Here is a 23,806-nt window from a genome sequence, read left to right on the forward strand (position 1 = left end):
TCGGAAGACCGAACGTGAAATAAATGGTCTGATCTCAACAGTGCAGATATTCAGTTAGGTTATTGAAATGGAATTTGGGAATAAAAGTGTGGTATGCTTATGATACAAAAAAAGGCTAAGTAGTATCGTCTGATGGTGTAGAACTACTCAGCAGTGAGAAAATCAAAGATGTTGAGACTAATGGATACAAGTATCTGGATATTTTGAAGTATGACAAATTCAAGGAGATGAAAGAGAGCTTTAGGCGAGAAATTAATTATGGCAAGTAGACTCAATGGAAAGAACAAGATGAGGGTAATGAACACATGGGCTGTTTCTTTAATGCGATACGCCGCAGGTGTCGTTAGATGTACAAGGAACGAGCTTGAGGAAATGGATACAAGAACCAGGGAAGTGATAGAAATTAACAGAGAACTGCACCCATTGATATTGATAGACTGTATGTGCCTAGAAACAAGGGAGGAAGTGGCCTTATAGGATGCAAGATCTGTGTTGCCAATGAGAAGAACAGTCTGGGATGGTACATCAAACAGCAGAGTGAATCCTGTCTTGTCGCTGTTAGAAATGATAATACGATACCTACCGAAAATGTGACGCATCCAAAAACATTTAAGAAACAAAATGAAGAACAAGGAATAAACAATTAGAAAATGAAAACAATGCATAGGCAGTACCTCAGAGAAATTGAAGGGAAGATCAACACCTGGAGATGGCTAAGGAAAAGTGACCTGAAAGGATGCACTGAGCATTGTTATGCAGTGCTCAGGGAAAAAGTTCTGAGAACTAATTACACCAAGTTCCAAATAGATAAGAGCGGTGAATCGCCCATTTGTAGGGTGTGTGGTAGCAAAAACAAAATAATTTCACATATTGTGAGTGAGTGTTGCAAGCTGGCCCAAATGCACTACAAAAGCAGGCATGATAACGTGGCTAAGTCTGTTCACTGGAGATTATGTGAAAAGTATGGTCTGGATAGAGCACGGAAACAGTAGGAACATTAGCCAGAGGGCGTCACCGAGAACAATGAATATAAGACCCCGTGGGATTTACAAACCAATATGACTCCCTAATCTATGCTCGGAGACCAGACATTGTTGTGAGGTTGACAAAAGAGAAAAGGAAACTGAGATCATAGATATTGCAATAGTTTGGGTGCACGCGCAGATGACAAAGAACTGGAAAAGATGGAGAAATACACACTACTCAAAAACGAAATTGCGAGAATGTAGGCTACGGGGATAATAACTGTTATCCCAATAGTTGTGGGGGCACTCGAAGCACTAACGACTATGTTCGAGAAATATGCCGAAAAAATTGGAATTGACATGAAGGTAGAGCAGGCCCCAAAACTACTCTTGGTGCTTGGTTGTTGAGTGTCTTTCAACACCCAAGCACCAATCCCTTGTACTACTACTACTACTACTACTACTACTACTACTACTATGATGATGATGATGATGATGATGATGATGATGATGACGACGATGATTTAGATACAACGCTAGCAGTTTTGAGGGAAGGCGAAGCGCGTCGATATTATTAACTCAAGTACTAGACCGATACTTTATTTTATCGACTCTGGAAGTATAACATTTGACTGCGGCAGGATTTGAATAAATCAACAGAAATTTATTCTTATTGTATAAGAAAGACAAAGATTGAAAATGTAAGAAACTGTATTTGATAGGATAGATTCCACAATGATGAAAATTTTTATTCCTTAACGAAAAGTATGGTTTTGGATTTTAGCAATTCCTACCTGGTTTTCTTTTATATCCAATTAGCTTTCGCGAAGAACAAAAAGAAACAGAAACATGTCTTCTCAGATTATACAGAGGACGACGCGAATGAGAGGTGTCATGCGTCTCTAGCGAACTAACTTTATTTATACAAAACACATTTAGCAAAACCAAATTTTGCCAAAGAATTGCGGCAGCATAAATTAACTAAAAATACTTTGGATATAGAAATAGCAAATATTGTTGATCTAATCTCAAATACAACAGACTGCTGAGTGTTGAACTAATATCTCCTCTCTCTCTCTCTATCTACATACACGCGCGCGCGCACACACACACACACACACACACCACACACACACACACACACCACACACACACACACACACACAGGTTAGTGAGGACAGATAGCAACATTGAAGTTTATCTGTAATATTTCATTGAAGCAGAATGTAAAGTGTTCAAAGTGAGAAGGTGAAGTAATGGGCCGTAAGACTCACGAAGCAACACCAAAAGAAAATAATATCATTAGTGTGTGTGTGTGTAAAGGTGTAATGGCATTTCAGCGATGAAATAGATAATTTGAGTAGATAATGATTGTGGAGTTATTTGTAGTAGAGTTACTGGCTGCAATCAATTTAATGCCACATGCTTGACTAGGACTGTCAAAACTTCACGCTCACAACATCTATATAGTCAACCATAAAAAGATTTGCTGTCGGTCCTTCATTCCATCATAGGAATCCCATAATTACAGTTACATGAAGGTTAATTAACAGACGTTATTGTCAGGAAACTAGCGAACCCAAAGACACCATCTTCAAAGAAATGATTAATGTTTTATAACATTAGCATAAGACCACACAATTGGAAGAAAGGGATAGATGAGTAGATCCACCCAGTATAAGACGAGTACTTTATAATATCCACTCAGAAAGAATGAAAAGTAAATTTGACTGTATTTGACTAAAGCTTTACAAGCAATTCAGTAACCAAAGACATAAGCTTAGGTGACGACGATGACGACGACACTGTCGTCGCCACCATTGCGATATCAGTAAAAAGAAGAGTCAACGGTTCATACCTCGTGACCGCCACTATTTGTTATAAAGTGCTTTATTCTCAAATAATTCACTCCACTTTGTGGTAAATAGTTACAATGGTAGATAGAGATAGCCTACTAGTGGCTCTGGTAGACCCTCTGAAGAGAGATAGACGCACTGGAATTCGTTCCGCTTGGAACTGCAGGAAAGAGGTGTGAGAGGAGATAATTCCAGAGAGCCGGGACATAGTGGCCAGCGTGGGGTACGTGATTGGGATACAATACGAAGAAAATGGGGGGAAAAGAGTGGATGTAGAACAAACCCAACTAGATGCGAAGAGAAGAGGCTTTTGTACATTGGCGTAGCTCGAGTGTGTGCCGCCCAGTGCGGCCCTTCCGTTTGCCACCCCTGGACTCCATAAAAAACAAATATTGCCTACAGCAGACCCAAAAGTGCCGCCCCTACGCCCACTCCACCCCCGCTAGCTACGCTAGTGCCTTTGTAGTAGTAGCAGAAAACTCGAGAGAGGAAACACAGTAGGTCTGTGAGCTAGAGATTGGTGTATATTGTTGAGTGACTTTACGCCAGTCAGTCGAGCGCTCTTCTCTTGGTGCAGTGTAATATGTCTGTGTTGCATCAACACAACAGCAGTATTGTGAGCAACGCTTCATTATGGGCCTCTCTTGAACTTTGTAGAGGGCTAATAGAAGTTTGGAGATGAAATAATATCTGGCCAAGAAAGACCAACTTTGGAGAGTTAAGGATACACCTTCACCACCGGGCATTTGAAACGATCACATGGGATCTAGAAGCGTCCGTTTCAAGTTTAAGTGAGGGATGGTGGGGTGACGATGTCCCCTTAATATGCCCACAGATTTTTTTTGCCGTTGAAAGAGACAAGATGTGGCATAGCCTCAGTGGAGGATGTTTTCAAGGTCTCTGTTTGCAGAGACAAAGAAGACTTGGTGTGAAGTGTCTATGTTGAAATGGGATAACGTTTTGTGACAGAGTTTTGAGATGAATGAATGCGTAAGAATGGATGTTGAAGTGGCAGTAAGCAAGTCTTTGTTAGTCTATAGGTAATAAGTAATCAAATCACTTTCTGACGTGCTTCACGAACAGAGTGAGTTGTTTTAAAACAAATTATCACGATAGGGAATACAAAAATAAAATCATTTATGATGAGGACATTGATTATAAACATGATTCAATCAGGCCTACTGTCGCCTATAAATGAAAAAGGGCCGTAGTTAAATCTGTAGAGGATCCTTATCGCAATATCTCATGAAATGAGGTATTCATGTATTGAAATGTATTAGAATTCCATTAAGAAGCTTTTATCGACTGTTGCTTGGAAATATATCTCAGCTTTTAGATTCTGATGACGACTGTAATTGTAGAGAACTTTTCACTTATGTGCACTCGTTAGTAAGAACGGATGTGGTCACGAGAGAAGAAAGGGTAAAAAAATAAAACTTGCACAAGACGCCATTGTCAATTAACACAGAATGGGGAGTTTCTATTAGATAATTGTGTTTAAGGAGTGAATATTTGATAATTCTATGTTGACATAAAACACAAGTTGTGTAGAATTAGACAAGATTTACTTGGTTATATCAAAACCCATATTCTCTTGATAATATGTTCAACACGAAATAAAAGTAAAATGAGAGACACATAAATAAGTGAAAGTGAGGTGTTGTTTTGTAATAGCGGGAATAAAAATACACTCTTTTTAGGTCAGTTCTGATTCGATAAATCTATGATTAAAGTGATTCCAGCTATGCCCAATCCACCTTACTTACAGACATAATATATGTATAATTATCATTGTGTCCTTCCTTATTTTGAGACAGTATGGTATAATTTGTAAAAGATATAGCTACTATTTTGAACAGTCTGAGCAACAACGTAGAGCAGGAGTGCAAACCCCTTGTTTGCACTTGCACTCAAATATGAAACCCTTCACTAAAGACCTACATAAAAATCCTTTAAAACATAACACCAAAAATGTTTCAAGTTATACATGTATGAGTTTGGATGACTTAAAGACTCTTTGTATTTATTATTATTGATTCCTTTCCTCCTACCCCGGTTCTTATACACCAAGGATTCACTTGTGGGATTAAAGAACTGGTATGGAGACATTGGCTTGCAAACAAGAATATGAATATGACGGAGATAGAAACATGATGGGCAAGAAAGATACAAAATTACAACCTGAGAATGGCATAGTCAAAGTATTGAAATATTGGGGTTCAAACAACGAGCTGCAAGAGGGACTCAGTTGCTAAAATGTTTAGTTACTTCTGTATTTGATGATTAAGGACATCACAACAGAATGCATACGATTTCAAATCTCTCACTGACTGACTGAGAAACTGATTTTCCTTTCTATAATTTCTCACATACGTGTGTGTGTGTGAGAAAGAGAGAGAGTGAGAGGGAGGGAGAGAGAGAGAAAGAGAGTGAGAGAGAGAGATATCATGGTTGGACACCGAACGGGTAGGAAAGAGATTTGTAGAAGTATATCTCTTAAGAATGACTGGCTGGGCATCAAAATCGAATCAGTAATATACCTAACTCTTAGTTAACGTCTTTCATTTACTCGCAGAGGGAGGGACAAGTGCAGAATAGAGGAGGAAATATATATAACGTTGCGTTAAATTTCATTTTTTATACTGTATTGATCAAATCATACTTATAATATGATGGCCAATAATGATTAGGAACATTGAGATGGACATGATGTGTGCATGCCGGGTCGGACTGAAAGTATTCAGGGACCTCGGGCATAACTGTCTACTGGGCTTCTTTGAATGTGCTTTTTAGTAGAGTTAATATGTAGAGTGCGAGCCCCTCAGAGCTCCGGGCCCTAGGGCAGTGCCCAATTGACTGACGGCTCAGTCCGCTCCTATATGCATGTATATATATATATATATATATATATATATATACACATATATATACACACACACACACACACAAACGTACATATATACATACATTCACACATGTATGTATATATTGTGTATATATATATAAACAAGATGTTCGGGCTAAATTTGATGATTTTTATGTCTCCTTATTTTTCAGGAATTGCTCGATGTATTGGTGTACGGTCAACAACGTTGGAGAGCATAAAGATTAAAGTTGTAGTTGAGAAAAATTTAGCTAACACAGAGGACTGGAAGCCATCGGAATAAACTGGTACTCCGTCGATTAGAACGATGAGGTTCCAGTTAATCCGATCAACGGAACAGTCTGCTCGTGAAATTGTAGTGCAAGCGCCTGCGCAGTCTACAGACACGCGTACCCTTAACGTAGTGTTCAGGAAGATTCAGCATGACACTAAATGTGACAAGGCTGGCCCTTTGAAATATAGATACTGCTCATTTTTGCAAGCTGAGTGGACTGGATCAACAAGAAATAAAGTGTCTAGCTCAAGGACACAACGCTCCACCGGGAATCGAATTCACGAATTTATGATCGTGAGCCGAATACTCTAAGCACTAATCAAGCCATCTGTATATTTGAAAAGAGTTTTCTGTATGCTGTATCAAAATATCGCCGTCATGACTGCTGCTCATTGCTCTGTGAACACTGTAAAAGCTGTTAGACATGGGCTACGAAGCCGTGGTTAGCAGGATAGGGCACAACAGGCGTTCTGTTTATCCTTACATCTTTGAACACAGTTTTAGGCTCATTTCAGACAGCTATGTGAAGCTGCTGGGATTGTGGTCAAACCCTGGCTGGAGAGAGTTGCTGCTGCAAGGCCATATGTTTTGAAGCAGGATTTGGCTCATTGTCATACCCATGGAAAGAGTTTGATGTGGCTGTCGGATAATTTCTATGACTTAACCAGTTGGTGGCGAAGATCAAGATGTTCGAAGATCTTCGGAGGGACACGGTAAGGAAAACATGCGTTAGATTTCGCGGAAACTAAAGGCGGCTACTTTCAGTAAACTTCCAGTCATAAACTAGTTGATTGTTTTTGATATTTAAAAAAAAAACCTTTTATTTTTGGATGTTATGTTTTCTTTTCCTATTATATAAAATTGTCGAATTTAGCCCGAATACCCTATATATATATATATATATATATATATATATATATTATATATATATATATATATATATATGTGTGTGTGTGTGTGTGTGTTAGATCCCCTTTGGTCATGAATGATCATGACCATGGGATTGCACCTAGACAGTTCCCCTCCCAGGTACAAGTCCGAGCAAGATTGTTTATGCAAGACCAACAGTAACCCATGCATACCACCCTCCCCTCTCCACCACACCGATATTATCCTAGGGAAATGCAAAGGCTGATACAACTTGGCACCAGTAACGTTGCAGCTCATTTCTACAGTTGAGTGAACTGGAGCAACGTAAAATAAAGTGTCTTGCGCAAGAACACAACACAAAATGAGTTCAATAAGCAAACGACGAGAGAAATAAATGGAAAACAGGACAAGTAACATAAAGAACGACCCTCCATGAGTTGTCGGCTGTCTATCTACTCCTCATTTCGAGCATTGAACGACAATATGAGTTTCAGAGGACAGTTGCACCCATAAGTACCAAAATGAAATTTGGGATTTATGGAGGGTTAAAGTTGGGAACAGAGAGAGGACAGAGGAGGCATACAAGGAAACTGAACAAAAACAAACATGGAGGGTCGTTACACAAGAACGAGTGTAAAATAGCGGACGCTGGAGAAATATTTTCTTTGACAAGAAGAAATATAGGAGAGATAGGTTACGTCCAGTCTTTAGGACAGCCCTGAAAGAAAAGCAAGATGATCACGTGAGAAAAAGAAAGATGGACGATGGTCACGTGTGAGCAACGAGAGAGAGAGAGAGAGAGTAAAGGAGAAAAAGGGGAAGAGAGACAGATAGAAAACGGTGAAGGGGAGAAGAAGGGAATCAGAGAAAGGATGAGAAAGAAAATGATAGGGGAGAAAACAGTATAGAGTAGAGTCGCAACAAAAAGATTAAGATAAACTTACATGGAAATGGAAGCGTGGCGTTCAGTCAAATAATAATAATAATAATAATAATAATAATAATATATGCTATATGGGTACACGACGTGACCAACAGTAAACAACATGAAATACGAAAATAAATGAGTTCAATATGCAAACAACGAGAAAAACAAATGGAAAACAGGACAAGTAACATAAAGAAGGACATATATATATATATATTGTTACGGAACGGACTGGATCGCCCGTCGTCGCCCGTCCCGAACGGCTCACACAAGTTCCGCCACGGAGCCCAAGGGGGCGGAGAGAGGAGAGATACAACAGATAGATACTGCCACAACAACAACCTCAGCAGCACAGAGATACAGAGGCACAACCCGAGATACAACCCAAAGAGAGGCAAGGCAACAGAGACACTGGCTTATATTCAAACAACAGTTTATATGACAATCAATTGCTACACATCAAATACATTTAAGGCAGACATTTAAAGGAAGACATGCACGTGACTACTCAATACATCATACAACAGATCAACGCATAATACAACATCATGTAACAATTCAAGTGTACACGTCCCAAGACAACAGTTCTTTAAAGTCTCTTCCTAAACATCAGAATCAACAAGTCCTTTACTCTTCTTCTTCACAATGTCCTTTATCGACCACATCGACAGAGTCCTGGACTGTTCTTTTCACTGTTCAATACACCGTGACACATATCAATGCACAAACACATACCTCAATTCCTAATTGAATCTGCCAGTATCCCATTCCTCTCTATACTGCTAAATCCTCTGAATACCGTTAATTCCCTTCTGTGCCGCCAAGCGTTCTCGCATCCAACTTGCTCCTAAAATTCCAACGCTTCTCCTTAAATCCAAGGTCCGTCTGTCTTCTTCGAGGACCGGCCAGCGACTCCAAGATCCGTCTGTGTTCCTCGACGACCGCTCAACGACTGCCCAGAACCTCACTTCCTTGTCCTGACTTCCACTCCCTCATCTCCCTCTGTTCTACCACCTATAGTCTTTCTATTTGCTATCTGATTCCTTACTCTATCTATATCGCCTACTGTCCCTTAGCCTCTCTATCTGTCCCTTAGTCTTATACTCTATCTCTCTCATGACAGCTCTACCAAACTCTCTGCCTGTCCTTCTCTCCTACTGTCAATACCCTCTCCATCTGCTCTTAGATTCCTTAATCTGTCCTCCTCTTCACTTCTTCAAGGGGTGCCCAGAGCGACCCCTAATTCACCCGCACAAGGTCACAGGTCATTCCAAAACCCATTAGTCCTCCATTAAACAAAAGACTGTCACTTTTCTACTAGACATGCCGGAACCATAATTCCAATGTGGGTCACCGGGAAATGCACCAGCTAAACCGTAACAATATATATATATATATATATATATATATATATATATATATATATATATATATAGGGAGAGAAGGGTGATATCGACATCAAAGTCAGAAATAGAACAGTGGGTTTGATACAACGGTTCGATATAGTCACTTTTATATTTCGTTCTAATAAAAATTGATCGATATATTATGATTTCGCAAGACAAACTTCATCGCTATCTTTTTGTTGAATATTGATGGAAGAGATACTTTCACTTAGTTCGAAAATATTGATGATAACCCTTTTTTAATTAATTAGCTAAGAAAGAACTAATTAGTTTGCAAAACAACTGTTCTTAGTTTGATCTCTACCTTCTTATTTGAATCCCTTAAATTACTATATTCTATAATATTTGTTAAAAGCAATAGTGGAATTTTTTCATCTTTGATAATCACGAACTCAAGCTGATCATTGATCAATATTCGATGGATCATTAAATTGATATTTTCTGTCTTCACTCCAAGTATTTCACCCACAAAAACCTTTAACCTTTCGGTTATGCCTCCCACCTCTCTCTCTTTTGCACACACACACACAGACACACACACGCACACACACAAACAAAGAAACACGCACACATTCACAAATAATGCTAGGGCGATAATTTTAAATATAACCTCAAGAAATTGTTTTAAAAAAAATATTTACATATTTTTGTTCTTCAAAGACCAGAAAATTTCTTTCTTAATAATTTGTTGTTTTATATTTTAAGTTCTCGTGGTTTTATGTAAATAGAAAATGCTGTTTCTTCTCTATGTGTGTGTGCGCGCGCGCGTGTTTGTACCTATATTTGTGTGGGTGTGTGGGTGTGTGTGTGTGGGGGGGTACATAATATAAACATTGAGATTATATTAGACCATGTTCTCAGAACGTAAGCAATTCACAGTTCCACCACATGGTAATTAACACTAATGATGAATAATCAGATTCTCTAGACATTATTTAACACTAATGAGAACAGAGTAATCCTCATTAGTGTTAAAATCTCGTCCTTAATTCTAAATTGAGTACCAGAGTATCCTTTGGAGACTAAGAACCTGCGAGTATTCCTCAAATACTAAAAGAAAGACAGTGAAGTGTACTTGATATGATCTTTACATCTGTTTGACAAGTAATTAAAATTTTTCCATTATAATTGACTGCTTTCAATAAATTTAATAGTTATAATTAAATATCAAGATCGTCACCCTCTAATAAATGAGTGTTATGTGACTTGTTCAATTGCTTAATCGCTGGTCAGCTCAGATCAAACAGACCTCTAACCAAACGATATTCAAGCCTTAACTATCGCATCTTTTATTTCCTACCTCAGAATATCTAGGATCACATCATCTAATGTGACTTTTTTTCTTTTTAAAGGACTGCAGGGTGTAAATGGCCCTATATTTCTAACAAGGCAACTCATCCCATAGTGAGTTTTCTGGTTCAGAGGGTCGAAGATAGTGAAGACGGCCCCCAGACTGAATGCCTTAATGTGACACCATCTCTTTATCTCAAATCAAATTACACTGCACTATAAAATAAGCACTAGCGCTATACTAACTTATTTCAAACGACTAATTCCTCACAAGAATTAGGTTTTACAGCGGATGAACAACAAGAAATAAGTTCTTGGCTAATCGTAATCACAATAAGATTCTGGTCCCCAGTTGAAACCATTTCATGTCACTTATGCCGTTAATACTCTATAGAAAATATAATCAGTACAACTTCCACCTGAGCTGTATCTTTCTAAAAGTAACATATCGAGAGAAATGGTTAGCTAAACAGTTACCCAAATTCAATATGAAGATCAAATGGTTTCATTTCATGACAAAAATGTCATCTGGTTTACCCCGCCCTCTATAACCCGTTGGTTATCCAGTCTTCTGTATAGCTACAATTTGTTACCAAGCAAATACCCTTATCCGACGTTCCCAAAACAGAATTTCGCCAGAAGACAGAAAAACACGAAACATTTGTACCGTTTCCCTTGTCCATGATTGGTCCTTTTACTCCACTCCGGCACTAAAGATAGCCCCGAGTTAGACAATATTATGACAGGTAAAACATCGAAGAAATGTTAGCACTCAGTAACATCAATAACTATTCCTACCAATATTGATGAGAGCGATGACAGCAATGACAATGACTACAAAGATGACAGTGATGACGATGATGACGAGAATGACGGTGATAACATTGATGAGAGTGATGACAGAAATGACAGTGGCGATAGTAATGATTATAATGACAGCGATGACATTGGTAACAGAGATGATTGTAGTGACGGTGATTATGATGACAGTGATGACCGATGAGAGGTTTGAAAAGGATAAAAGTAATGATAATGATAACAGAAATGGCAACGACGACACCGATGACTGTGATTACACTGATGATAGTGATGACTGGAATGACGATGATAAGGATTACAGGGTTGACAATGATGGCAGTGATAACAATGTCATCAATGATAGAGATGACTGCGATGACAAGGATTAGTGTGATGATAATGATGACAGTTATTGCAGCGATTAGAGGCGGCAGTGATGACAATGCTGTTAATAATGGCAGAAATGAGCGACGACAAGATCGGCAGTAATGACAGCGATGACAATGATGATAGTGATGATTGTGATGACTTGATGACAATGATGAGAAAAATGAAAGCGATGATAATGACGACAGTGACGAAAGATGATGATAGTGATAACAATGATGACAGCGTTACGACAGTGATAATATGGATTACAGAGATGATGGGGATGAAAGTGATGAGGGTAATGACAGCAATGATAGCGATGTCAGTGATGAAATGATAATAATAACATCGAGCTATTTCTTATGACCAGCTACATGACTGTATATTAGAGAGAACAATATTCTCGATCGGATCAATACCAGCGATACTATTTCTGTTAAAGACCCCGAATACTTGAATTTAATGTTAACTTTGGGTTCAAACGCTGGATAGTGAGAATGGATTCAAACTATTTAAACAGTGATATTCATATGACACTCACCATACCGATATTGTCACCAGCCCGCCACTTTCATGCTTGAACTATTCCATACCCTTTATAATAACTTCCTTTCATCGCCCACACCTCTACAAGATATCTTAAATACGTGTGTCCGTGTGGGAGGCGTGACAGACGGTTTTGGCCTTCTATTAAAAGTCTATTTATTTCTGGGATGCTTTATGGGAATTTTAAATCTATCCCCCACTACACGTCTGGTGGTGCATGCTATGGACCCAAGAAGTGTGAAAATCAATGTTGATCTTTGCAAGGTTTATACTCAGATCGCAGACAAACGTAATTAAAGCATCGTGAAACATTTTATTTGATGCTCTTCCGATTCTACTAATTCATTGCCCTTAATGGTTTCAGATTTTGGCACAAGGCCAGCAATTTGGGGAGAGGTTCAACTGGTACTTATTTTATCGACTCCGAAAGGATGAAAGACAAAGTCAACCTTGGCGGAATTTGAACGCAGAACGTGAAGACGGACGAAATATCGCTAAACATTTTACCCGGCGTGCTAACCATTCTGTCAGCTGACCACCTTTCATTGCCCTAAACAATAATAATTCTAATTGTAATTGATTCTGCACAAAGCCAGAAAATTTGAGAGGGGGACGTTAGTTAATACAATCGACAGTAGTAAACGATAGAGTTTTACATGAAAAGTGAAAATAACAGTTAAAAATTTGAAGGAAATATTCCCCTTCAAGAATGGTGACATCTGAAGGCAACTCGTAGGAACCTCACAAAACAACGGTCAGCCTGAAACTCAGATAAGTAGACTCTCTTAGTAGTCTCTCACTAAATCTATTTCTGTTCGTTTAGCTTAGGCCATGCTCGCTACTCTCATCTACCTTTGAACAAATTTGCTAGGAGGCCGCATTCCCCGTCCCCGGCCCAAGCCCCAGCCTCTTCAATCTCATCCAACATGCAGCGTTTATCGGTACTTGCACCAGACACTGTACAATGACTGTTCTTCCCAACCAAAGGAATAATGATAGCAATAACAACAACGACAATAATCCTTTTTATTTAAGGGACAAAGCCTAAAATTTTTGGGGAGATGACTAGTCGATCACATCGATCCAAGTGTTTCACTGGTACTTAATTTATCGATTCCGAAAAGATGAAAGGCATAGTCGACTCGGCGTAATTTCAATTCAGAATGTAGCGACGGGCGAAATACCGCTAAGTATTTCGTCCAGCTCGCTGTCTTAATAAGTATTTTGTCGACCCCGTGAGAACGAAAGGCAAAGTTGATCTCGGCGGAATTTGAACTCAGAACACAAAGACGGATGAAATGCCGCTAAGAATTTCGCCCGTGCTAACGATTCTGTGGGATGGAAGAGAAATTGAGACTTGGGAGGAATTTGAACTCAGAATACAATAGACCGAAGTTAGAAACCGTAACTACAATTATACAGCTACTATCAGCTACTGTTAGGAGCAAGCATATTAACAATTCCCCTAACCCTAACCAGGCCAACAGTTTTTGAGGGGAGAGGGAAGTCGGTTACATCAACCCTAGTACTTGACTGGTACTTATTTTATCGAGCCCGAAGGATGAAAGGCAAAACCAACCTCGGCGGAATTTGTGCTCAGAACACGTAGACCGATGGAATGCCGCTTAACATTTACCAGCTCATCGCCTATAAATATAATTCGAATGTGTGTGTGTGTGTGCGTATGTGTGTGTGTGTGTGTGAGTATGTAGAATACATACATACATACATATATGTACATACATACATACATACATACACACACATATATACACACACACACATACATACATGCATACATACGCATACATGTATGTATAGGTACATACATACATAGACAGACACACACACACATACACACTGTGTTGTATTTGTTTGTTGGTGTGTGTGTGTGTGTGTGTAAGTGTATGAAAAAATATAAATTACAAGTAAAAAAGAAGAAAAGAACGATAGAATATGAGCAAAAAGTCAACTTACCTGAAAATATGTAAGAAACAATAAAAGAAAAATATTAGAGAGCTGCAGACCAGTATTGAACTCCATATTTATGTGTTTGTATAAGTGTGTACTGTTAGTGGATACAGAGAGAACATATGAGAGCTGTGTTTTGGAAGAATTATAAAGCGGGAAATATCATTGTCCAAACCTCTTCCTACCCTCTCCAACTCTTCCTCTTCCAAATGTTTGTTTAAATCACACGAATTAGTAGAGAGATGAGAGAAAGAGAGAAAGAGAGAGAGAGAGAGCGGGAGGGAGAGAGAGGGAGTAAGAGGAAGTGAGAGAGACATGAACTCCTACTTTCTTCACGCTGGTGTCTGTGTCGTCTGCGTGTGTGTTTATGTACAGAAAGGAAGAGATCGACAAGTGCCGGTATATAAACATATAACGCAATACATTACATACATACATATATGCATACATACATACATGCATACATACATGTACGCATGTAAATGTGCGTGTGTATGTCTATCTATATATATTATATATCTATTTAATTATGAAATGTATGTAGCTATGTATACCACCCACCCGCTATAGACTGCACCTGACCACCAAACACTTTGTATCTAAACGACGTGGTTTATTTGGGTGGCGCTGGTGCAATGAGTCGTCTATTCTACAAGCAGACGGCCACGGGCCTGACGGTACTCAGAGTGACAGCAACAATAAATACACACACGCGCGACCGCACACACACACACACACACGCACACAAACTGTTGACGATATGTACGTAGCAGCAGTAGTAGTAGTAGTAGAGGTGGTGGTGGTGGTAACGATAATAGTAGTTGAAGTAGTAGTAGCGATAGTGGTGGTCGTGGTGATAAAGAAGGAACTTGTCACACGCATGAAGAAAAGATACTTTCGTTAAACAATACACGTTTCAATTCCTCCCACAAAATTTCCGATCTTGTGCGTATGTTAGAAAAGAAATTTATAATAGAAAGTATAAGAAATATAGTAATAGTTCTTTCTAATTTTAGCACAAGGCCAGTAATTTTAAGGGGCAGAGTTAGTCGATTGCGTCAATCTCAGTGCTTAGCTGTTACTTATTTTATCGACTCAGAAAGGATGAAAGGTAAAGTCGAACGGCAGAATTTGAATTCGGAACGCGAAGACAGACGAAATACCTATTTCTTTACAACCCACAAGGGGCTAAACACAGAGAGGACAAACAAGGACAGACAAACGGATTAAGTCGATTATATCGACCCCAGTGCGTAACTGGTACTTATTTAATCGACCCCGAAAGGATAAAAGGCAAAGTCGACCTCGGCGGAATTTGAACTCGGAACGTAAAAACAGACGAAATACCGCTAAGTATTTTGCCTGGCGTGCTAGCGATTCTGTACCCCACCCATATTAATAGTAATAATCCTTTCTACTTTGGGCACAAGGCCTGAAATTTTCGGGGGAAAGGGGATAGTCGATTATATCGACCCCAGTGCATAACTGGTACTTATTTAATCGACCCCGAGGGGATGAAAGGCAAAGTCGACCTCGGCAGAATTTGAACTCAGAACGTAGGGGCAGACGAAATACCTATTTCTTTACTACCCACAGTGCGAAACTGGTACTTTATTTATCGACCCCGAAAGGCTGAAAGGTAAGTGCTATGGACAGACTATAGTTAAGCTCCAGGTTCGGTGATTATGAGGAGTCCAACGTAGATCTTCTATTATAAATGTTCTAAAATCTTTCAAAGTCTTGGATCTTTATCTCATTCTGAAAATTTATATATACATACATACATACATACATACATACATACATACATACATATATATATATATATAGTCACAATGAGGATATTTAAACCTCTTATAGGGATATTTTTTATCCAAGATATACTAGTTTTATAGAGATGTTTCTTCAATGAATATATTATATAAAATATTGTAAAATATCAAATATTATTATCGTGTTTGAAAACAGAGAGATCAAATGGATAATGAATTAATTTAATTAATTAACATATTCACTTACAATTGTTTCATTTCTCAACCAAAATTAAAACTACAAAACATAAATGTATAATTTTGCATTTTAAAATACCTTGGATTGAAAACAATCAGGATGCACAAAGGACAATACAAGGATTACATTATGATCCACTGGAATATTCAGAAAATATATAATCCTATTTATTATGTGTATGTGTGTGTACGCATGCGTTAAAATTATTAGTTTTATTTTCAATTCAATAATAATAATAATAATAATAATAATAATAATAGTATGGGTCGATGAGCTGGCAGAATCGTTAGCACGCCGGGCGAAATGCGTAGCCGTATTTCGTCTGCCGTTATGTTCTGAGTTCAAATTCTGCCGAGGTCGACTTTGCCTTTCATCCTTTCGGGGTCGATTAAATAAGTATCAGTTACGCACTGGGTCGATATAATCAACTTAATCCGATCCGTTTGTTTGTCCTTGTTTGTCCCTTCTGTGTTTAGCCCCTTGTGGGTAGTAAAGAAACAGGTATTTCGTCTGCCGTTACGTTCTGAGTCCGAATTCCACCGAGGTAGACTTTGCCTTTCATCCTTTTGGGGTCGATTAAATAAGTACCAGTTACGCAGCGGTGTCGATATAATCGACTTAATCCCTTTGTCCTTGTCTGTCCCTTCTATGTTTAGTCCCCTATGGACAATAATAATAATAATCATGAATAATTAGTTATTGAGTTAAAAATAATAATTTTAACGCATGCGTACACATACATATACATACGCACATAATAAACCGGACTATATATATACTCTGAATATTCCAACGGATCATAATGTAATCCTTGTATCTCCTTTGTGCACCCTGATGATTTTCCATCCAAGGTATTTTAAAATGCAAAATTATATACTTGACGTTTCGAACCTACGCTCTTCGACAGAAAGGATGTGTGTGTGAGGGGGTGTATATATAGTCTTCCTGTTAGTGTTTATTCATTTGCCAACGAGTGTTGTTTTTTTTTACGTCCCCGTAAGCTAGCACTTTGGCAAAAGAGACCGATAATTTAAGTACCAAGCTTAGAAAATAAAAACAAACAAGCAAGTACTGGGATTGATTTATTCGACTAAATCCGCCAAGGTTATGTCCCAGCATGACTGCAGTCCAGTGACTGAAGCATTAGAGATAAAAAAACCATTAGATATGATTTCCACCGTGTGTTTATGTGCTTGTATGTTTGTCTGTATGTGTGCATGTATGTGTGAGTGTGTAAAATATTATTTTCTATTTCCAACTTCTTTATTAAACCCGAAACTGAAAGATTATAATCGGAATGCAATTTGCTTCATTTTCCCAAAACTCCACACAAAGTGACTTTGCAATAGGTGAAGTTCTTGACGAGGATTGGAAACTGTGAAGTTATTTACATATAGTGAACTGAGGATCACAATAACAAATACCAGAATCGCCAAATACATTAGGTAATATATTTTTTACGCCTTCATCCGTGTTATTTGTGGCATTATAACAGTGTACCAAAGTGCAGGTTCCGCAAGCAATATTTATATTCTAAATATTAAACTCGAAGAATTAAGATGTAGATTACTTCTTTCTCCACCTCTGCTAATGCATTCTACTCTTTCATATGACAAGAAAGCGTTTATTTTGCATAATTCCTAAACATTACCGATAATATTTTATGAAAACTTAAAGAAAAAGCCAGAGCTTGGAATTTGCCACCGTAAACTGGTAACAAACAGCAAACTGATGAAGATCTCAGGAAAGACAAAATTCCGTGCCAAGTCATCAAGGATGTTATTTTTAGCCGAGTATTTCTTACAACAGAGTTTATTCCAGATTTTGTGCGCCAAACTGTACGGTCACTTAAACGAAGACAAATTGATACAAGAATTCTTTCTACTTTCTTCACTGAAGATTAAATGATTTCGACAGACGACTTATAATGTTTCCAACAAATCCCTAGGTGTCCATTTATTGTGGGGTAATGAAAAAAAGAGGAGAAGCAGGGGCTTTCAGTGGAATATTGACTCAGTAAACATATGCTTAGAGATTCCTAATCATTTCTTTATGTAGAAAAACATCTCGGTAACCCCTCCTCTACTCACTGCTCTTTATTATCCTATGTGAAATGTTAAACGCTGCTGTTTAAACTGATAAACATGGCATTGCCAGTTAAAAGAAAATACTAAAATATATTCACAAATATAAACTTTGAAACGTGCATGTGTGTGTTTTCATTTTATCATTTGCCTAGATAGTTGTAATGTTTTCAATTAAGTCTTTAAAATGCTACTGGAAGGAGCCGTATGCTGGTTTTTAGATAAAGGGTTGAATTGTGTGAAGATTGGTCTACCACCTGCTGTTTTATATTATGCCGATGATAAATGGAATGTGGCATTATAAGCTGCAGCAAAAGCAACACATTGTTGCATATGCGTGTCGTCGATGTCTGCTCATAGCACAACTGACTCAATAGACCCGAGGCAAAGTTAGTTGGCAGAATTATAACTCCTTAAAACACATTTACCCAGCAACAATGAATCGAGAACAAAGAAATAACCCGCTGTTTAATAATAGAACGGAAACACGAACATTTAATGACGACAATAACAAGAGCAAAAACGAGAACAACTACATCATCAAAATAAATAATGGATAAAGAAAGAAAGACTATCAAAACAACTGAAGTTTCCCTTTTAAAACAAATTTAATTCAAATATGAAATGGTTTACTGGGAGTTATTCTCAGTATGTTGTTGTGGTTAGTGGTGGTGGTGATAACGAGAAGGAGAAGTGGGATGAAGACGACGACAACGATGATGATGATAATGATGTATAAACCATTGACTCCTTTAACAATGTCGACATGGTATTAGTGTAATTCAGTCCGGTAATAAATAGGTTAGTCAAGGGCTGATGTGATTTAAGAAAGATAATTGTTGAACTCATCAAAGACCGTCTACGGTGTAGTGTCTGTTTAGGTAGAAGAAAGGAACATAGGTTTGATTACTCAATTTTAATTAATGATTTAAAATAATTGAATTCTTAAATGATAAATAATATTGAAGGTTTTTATACTTTTTTTTAAACATTTGTTTGCTTAACAAAGGTGGGATGAATTTGTAAATTTACAAATATGTATGGCATTTTAAAGCAAAACGGTTTATCGTGAGTTTGTAATATCAATTATTTCACCAATTTCATCATAAGACAAGTAGAGTGATGTGCCTGAACTAAGAACTTAAACCAAAGAGTTAAGACTTCAGCTCTCAATCCATCAAGGCTAATTACTAATCTAATTACCTCACTACTTCATTAAATGGTGACATCTCACTTAACATGATAATGCAGCATATAATTTACATCATAGCTTTCCAAAGTGGGTGATATCGCCAACCGGTGGGCGATGGGCGAATTTTTAGATGGTGGATGATTTGGGAATTTGGTGGGCGATGTGAACGTTTTGTTTTATCGATTTGATTACTCGCAAGATATAACTCTTTGTATTAAAAAAGCGGATTTGTTTATTGATGGAATATTTTTGTCGCACAGTCATTGAAATGGTTCTGAAATCTCCGAAAAATAAGAGTTAAGAGGTGTTATATGTCGTGCGTAATTCTACGGTTTCATATCAAAACATAAGTGCTATTTCCAGGATGTTGACAAAATGCACAAAATGACAGCTTTGAAATCGTGTTTCTTGATTAGGTGAAAATGATCAAACTTCAAACCTATATAACATTTTAAAAACCTCTTTCTGGAAAAATTTTCGATAAACTTTAATTTTTGAAATGCTGGCAGCCAAACGAACTAGATCCGTGTTTGCTCCAGTAAAGACGTGTCATCGAACTCTGCTCTATCGACTTCTTCTTCCCTTTGGGAATACCATACTGCCTTTCTAACGTAGAAATTCGTTTTCACATTTTCACTTTACTGATGCCTCCAGTCAAGAAAATTTGTCGACAGTATAGTAGTGATTATTAATCATTTAGATTTATTCCCTCTCCTCAGAACTGTCAATTACCAATATGCCTTCTTTGGCATAAAACATTGACCAACGAAGCAATGAAACCTTCACACTTGAAGTATCACTTTGATGCAAAGCATTCTAACAAGAAGGACAAGCCGTTGTCATACTGTGCGCCTCTTTCAAAAAGCAGACACAAGCATTCAGCACGCTACTTCAGGAAACTAGTAAGAATGACGGGTTGATTGCATCGTACAATATTGCATTGCTTGTTGCTAAGTCTGGGAAGTCTCACACAATTGGAGAAACATTATTTCGCCCGGTTATCGAAGATGTTTTGTCAACCGTTATGCACGAAAATCCCGATAACATTATGAAGAAGATCCCACTTAGTAATAACACGATTTCTCGATGCATCGATGAAATGGCCAACGATGTCAAACATCAGCTCATTAATATTCTCCAGCGTTCCGAATTTTCTGTACAAGTGGATGAGTCCACTGTTGGGGACAATCAATATTTGATGATGGTATATGTTCCGTATTTCAGCATTTCCTCACATCCTTGTGAGGAAATGCTGTTCACAGAGAAATTGCCACTTGATTAAAAAAGAACAGCAATTTTTCACACTCTCAAGTTTTTCCTTTTTAAACATAATATCCTACTCAGTAATATTCTTGCTTGTACGTCTGATGAGGCCCCTTCGATAATAGGAAGATCCCTCTTAAAGCGGGAAATTTCCCACCAGATACTAATTGTTCATTGCTTGGCACACCGGTAGTATTTAGAGGCAAAAAAAAAAAAAATGAAATTAGTGCTGTATAAGACTAACATTTCAAAACGTCAGTTCCATCAATTTCCACAACTTGATTCTTTGAAAGATGAATTGGTTGATGAGGATATCCTATCTCTGTTAAGGATATCGCAACTATTTACAATCATTGCAAGATGATATTGGTGGAGCGATTTCAAGATGTTATTGCGCTAAATATTCCAAATTGGTAGAGCAATCCATTTGAGGTCGATGCAGTCGATTGCGAGGTCGACGTTCAGGAGGAATTGATAGAATGCAAAATGACAATGACGCCACAATGCGATATCGCCGTAATGGCAAAGAAGGTACCATCAAAGTATATTGAATTCCTACCCCAGTCTGTGGAAACATCTGAAATTACTTTTACTTGCCTTCCCTACCTCGTACCTGGTTGAATCTGGTTTTAGCCAACTTTACTTTCTCATAAAAGAATCGGACTGGATGTGATACAAAGAGGAGACTTGCGGCTAAAGTTGACAAGTTTTGGAACAAGTAAAAGGAAAAAAATAAGAGTATATATAAATATAAACTATTAATTACACTGTGTACATCTACAGTATATATGTACTACATTAATGCCTACAACTACAGTATCTAATATACTCACTGTGTACAGATACAGTGAGTATATACTATGTTAATGTGTATACTTATATAATATCAATGTCTTCATCTACAATACCTATGCACTACACAGAAGTGCACATCTACTGTATCAATATCACTAACGTATAACATCTACACTAACTACACTAATGCTATATCGACAGTACATATATACTGCACAAATGTTTTAATCCATAGTACCTTACATACTGCACTGTTTATATCTACAGTACCGTATTAATATATATATATCTACAGTAACTATCTACAACACTAATTTCCGCAGCTACTGTACAAACATGCTACATTAATCTGTACAGCTACATGGACTGAAGCATTGTTACTCTCACAGTGCAGTGCAATTAATGTAACACAAAATACCAGCCTGCCAACTGGTAGCCCTGCACTGAGCCAAGTTCCAACTCCCCCTGCTGTTGCAATAAAATGATGTAATGTGATAAGCATTCGATGAAACTAAAATCCCGCTATATGTCAACTTTAAACTGTTAAGCAGAAATAATGCACTCTGTGTAAAGATTTGTTATGTCTTCTGTTATATTTCAGTTGAACTTGATTCTATTTTGGTTCAAAATATGCAACATTTCAGGGGACAATATTTAAAAATAGTAAATATCCTCTGTTGATGTGATTCTGTAATAGCTACCATATGTACAAGATTTCGTGCACAGCAGCTTTTAGCAAACAACAATAAACTTTCGGGTAAGAAAGATTTATAAAAAGAAATTATTGAGCATTCAGTTTTCTCTTTTAATTTTATAGTCTCTTGGGAATAAATATTTTAGGCTCATTTTTCTACATAAATTACTTAGTTGGTGCATACATACACACATACATACGTACATACATGCATACATAAATACACGTGTGTACATACATACGTGTGGTGTGGTGTGGCGTGGTATGGTGGTGGTGGTGGTGTGTGTGTGTGTGTGGACAAAAGTAGTAGAACTTAATATCATTGGAAATAGAGGAGTAAATTTATTGAATGACCTCAGTATGAAACATTTGCATTCAAGATTTTGTTGAGAGATTTGAATGCAAGTATTCTATACCTGTGTCATTTGATAAATATATACGAATATATGTGTGTATATATATGTATGTATATATGTACATCTTTTAAATTTATTTATTGAAAACGTTTTGAATATGCAAATAAAGCTCCTATTCTATTATACTAGCCACGGTCTAATGATGCTCACGGGTGAACTAGTTTTTCGGGGTTGCATCGAGCTGTACCGATATAATGTAGGATAAATACAATAATAATAACAATAATCCTTGGATGCAATTTATAAACATTTTAATGCATTGCAACGCGCGTTTCCGTAATCACATGTCTCTTAAGATCATAGTCCGTATTCCTGGCATGATTACAGTGCACTCCCTAGTATCTGTGGGATCGGGTTGATCTTTTTATGGATTTTTTACCAGTAAAAAGGTTAAGCGAGTTGATTAAACGAGTTATGATGTCGTAACTCGCTTAAATTTCATATTGGTAAAAAGGAACAAACCTCCTTCGGTTGTACAATGTTATATCGCCTGAAGAAATGAATCCATGAAGATGATCAACCCGATGCCCATGAACACTACGACTGCACTGTAATCATGCTAGGAATACGGGCTGTGATCTTAAGAGACATGTGATTTGTGGAAATACGCTTAGCGATATTCCATCCAAGGATTATTGTTATTATCGTTATAATATATATATATATATATATATATATATATATATATATATATATATATATACATATTATATACACACACACACACACATACATATGTATAAGTGTGTGTGTGTGTGTGTGTGTGTGTGCGCGTGCATGTGTAGATACACACACACATACGTATATACACATGTATATATATATATATATACTCTATTTAAAAGCAGCAGAAATTCAACAAAACCTGTTACTCTACCCCTGGTATTTGAGTACTCTTTTTTCCACCTTGTTTCACATTTATGTGTTTACTCCGGTGTATGTGTATATATATATATATATATATATATATATATATATATATATATATATATATATATATATATAGTGGTTGTATACTGTCAACTTAACATGACGGCCTGTAAGGGAATTACAGCACCGTTGTTTAGCTCTAGGAAGCATCGATGCTTCCTGTCGGCCTTGACACATTTCTTGTGTCCTTATATATTTACGAAGAGGAGACAAACACCCCCAACAGCTAGGCCTGCATCTAGAGACATGCATGTTTCTGGGTCTT

The 23,806-nt window shown here is 37.5% G+C and overlaps 1 protein-coding gene across 5 annotated transcripts in view; it reads right to left on the reverse strand.

Moving 5' to 3' along the window:
- LOC115217863 (ADAMTS-like protein 4) overlaps positions 1–23,806 on the reverse strand; it is a 442,200-nt gene that overhangs the window by 82,653 nt on the left and 335,741 nt on the right. The window contains exon 1 of one of the 5 annotated variants that reach the window (XM_029787576.2): positions 14,164–14,510. The exons of the other annotated variants lie outside the window; for them this stretch is intronic. Within the exon in view, the coding sequence (XP_029643436.1) occupies positions 14,164–14,229 (66 nt within the window). The 5' untranslated portion in view covers positions 14,230–14,510. Of the gene's footprint in view, positions 1–14,163; positions 14,511–23,806 lie in introns of those variants that run through there. 5 annotated transcript variants of the gene reach the window in all.

The sequence above is a fragment of the Octopus sinensis genome, linkage group LG12, assembly GCF_006345805.1.
Source record: "Octopus sinensis linkage group LG12, ASM634580v1, whole genome shotgun sequence".
NCBI lineage: Eukaryota > Metazoa > Mollusca > Cephalopoda > Octopoda > Octopodidae > Octopus > Octopus sinensis.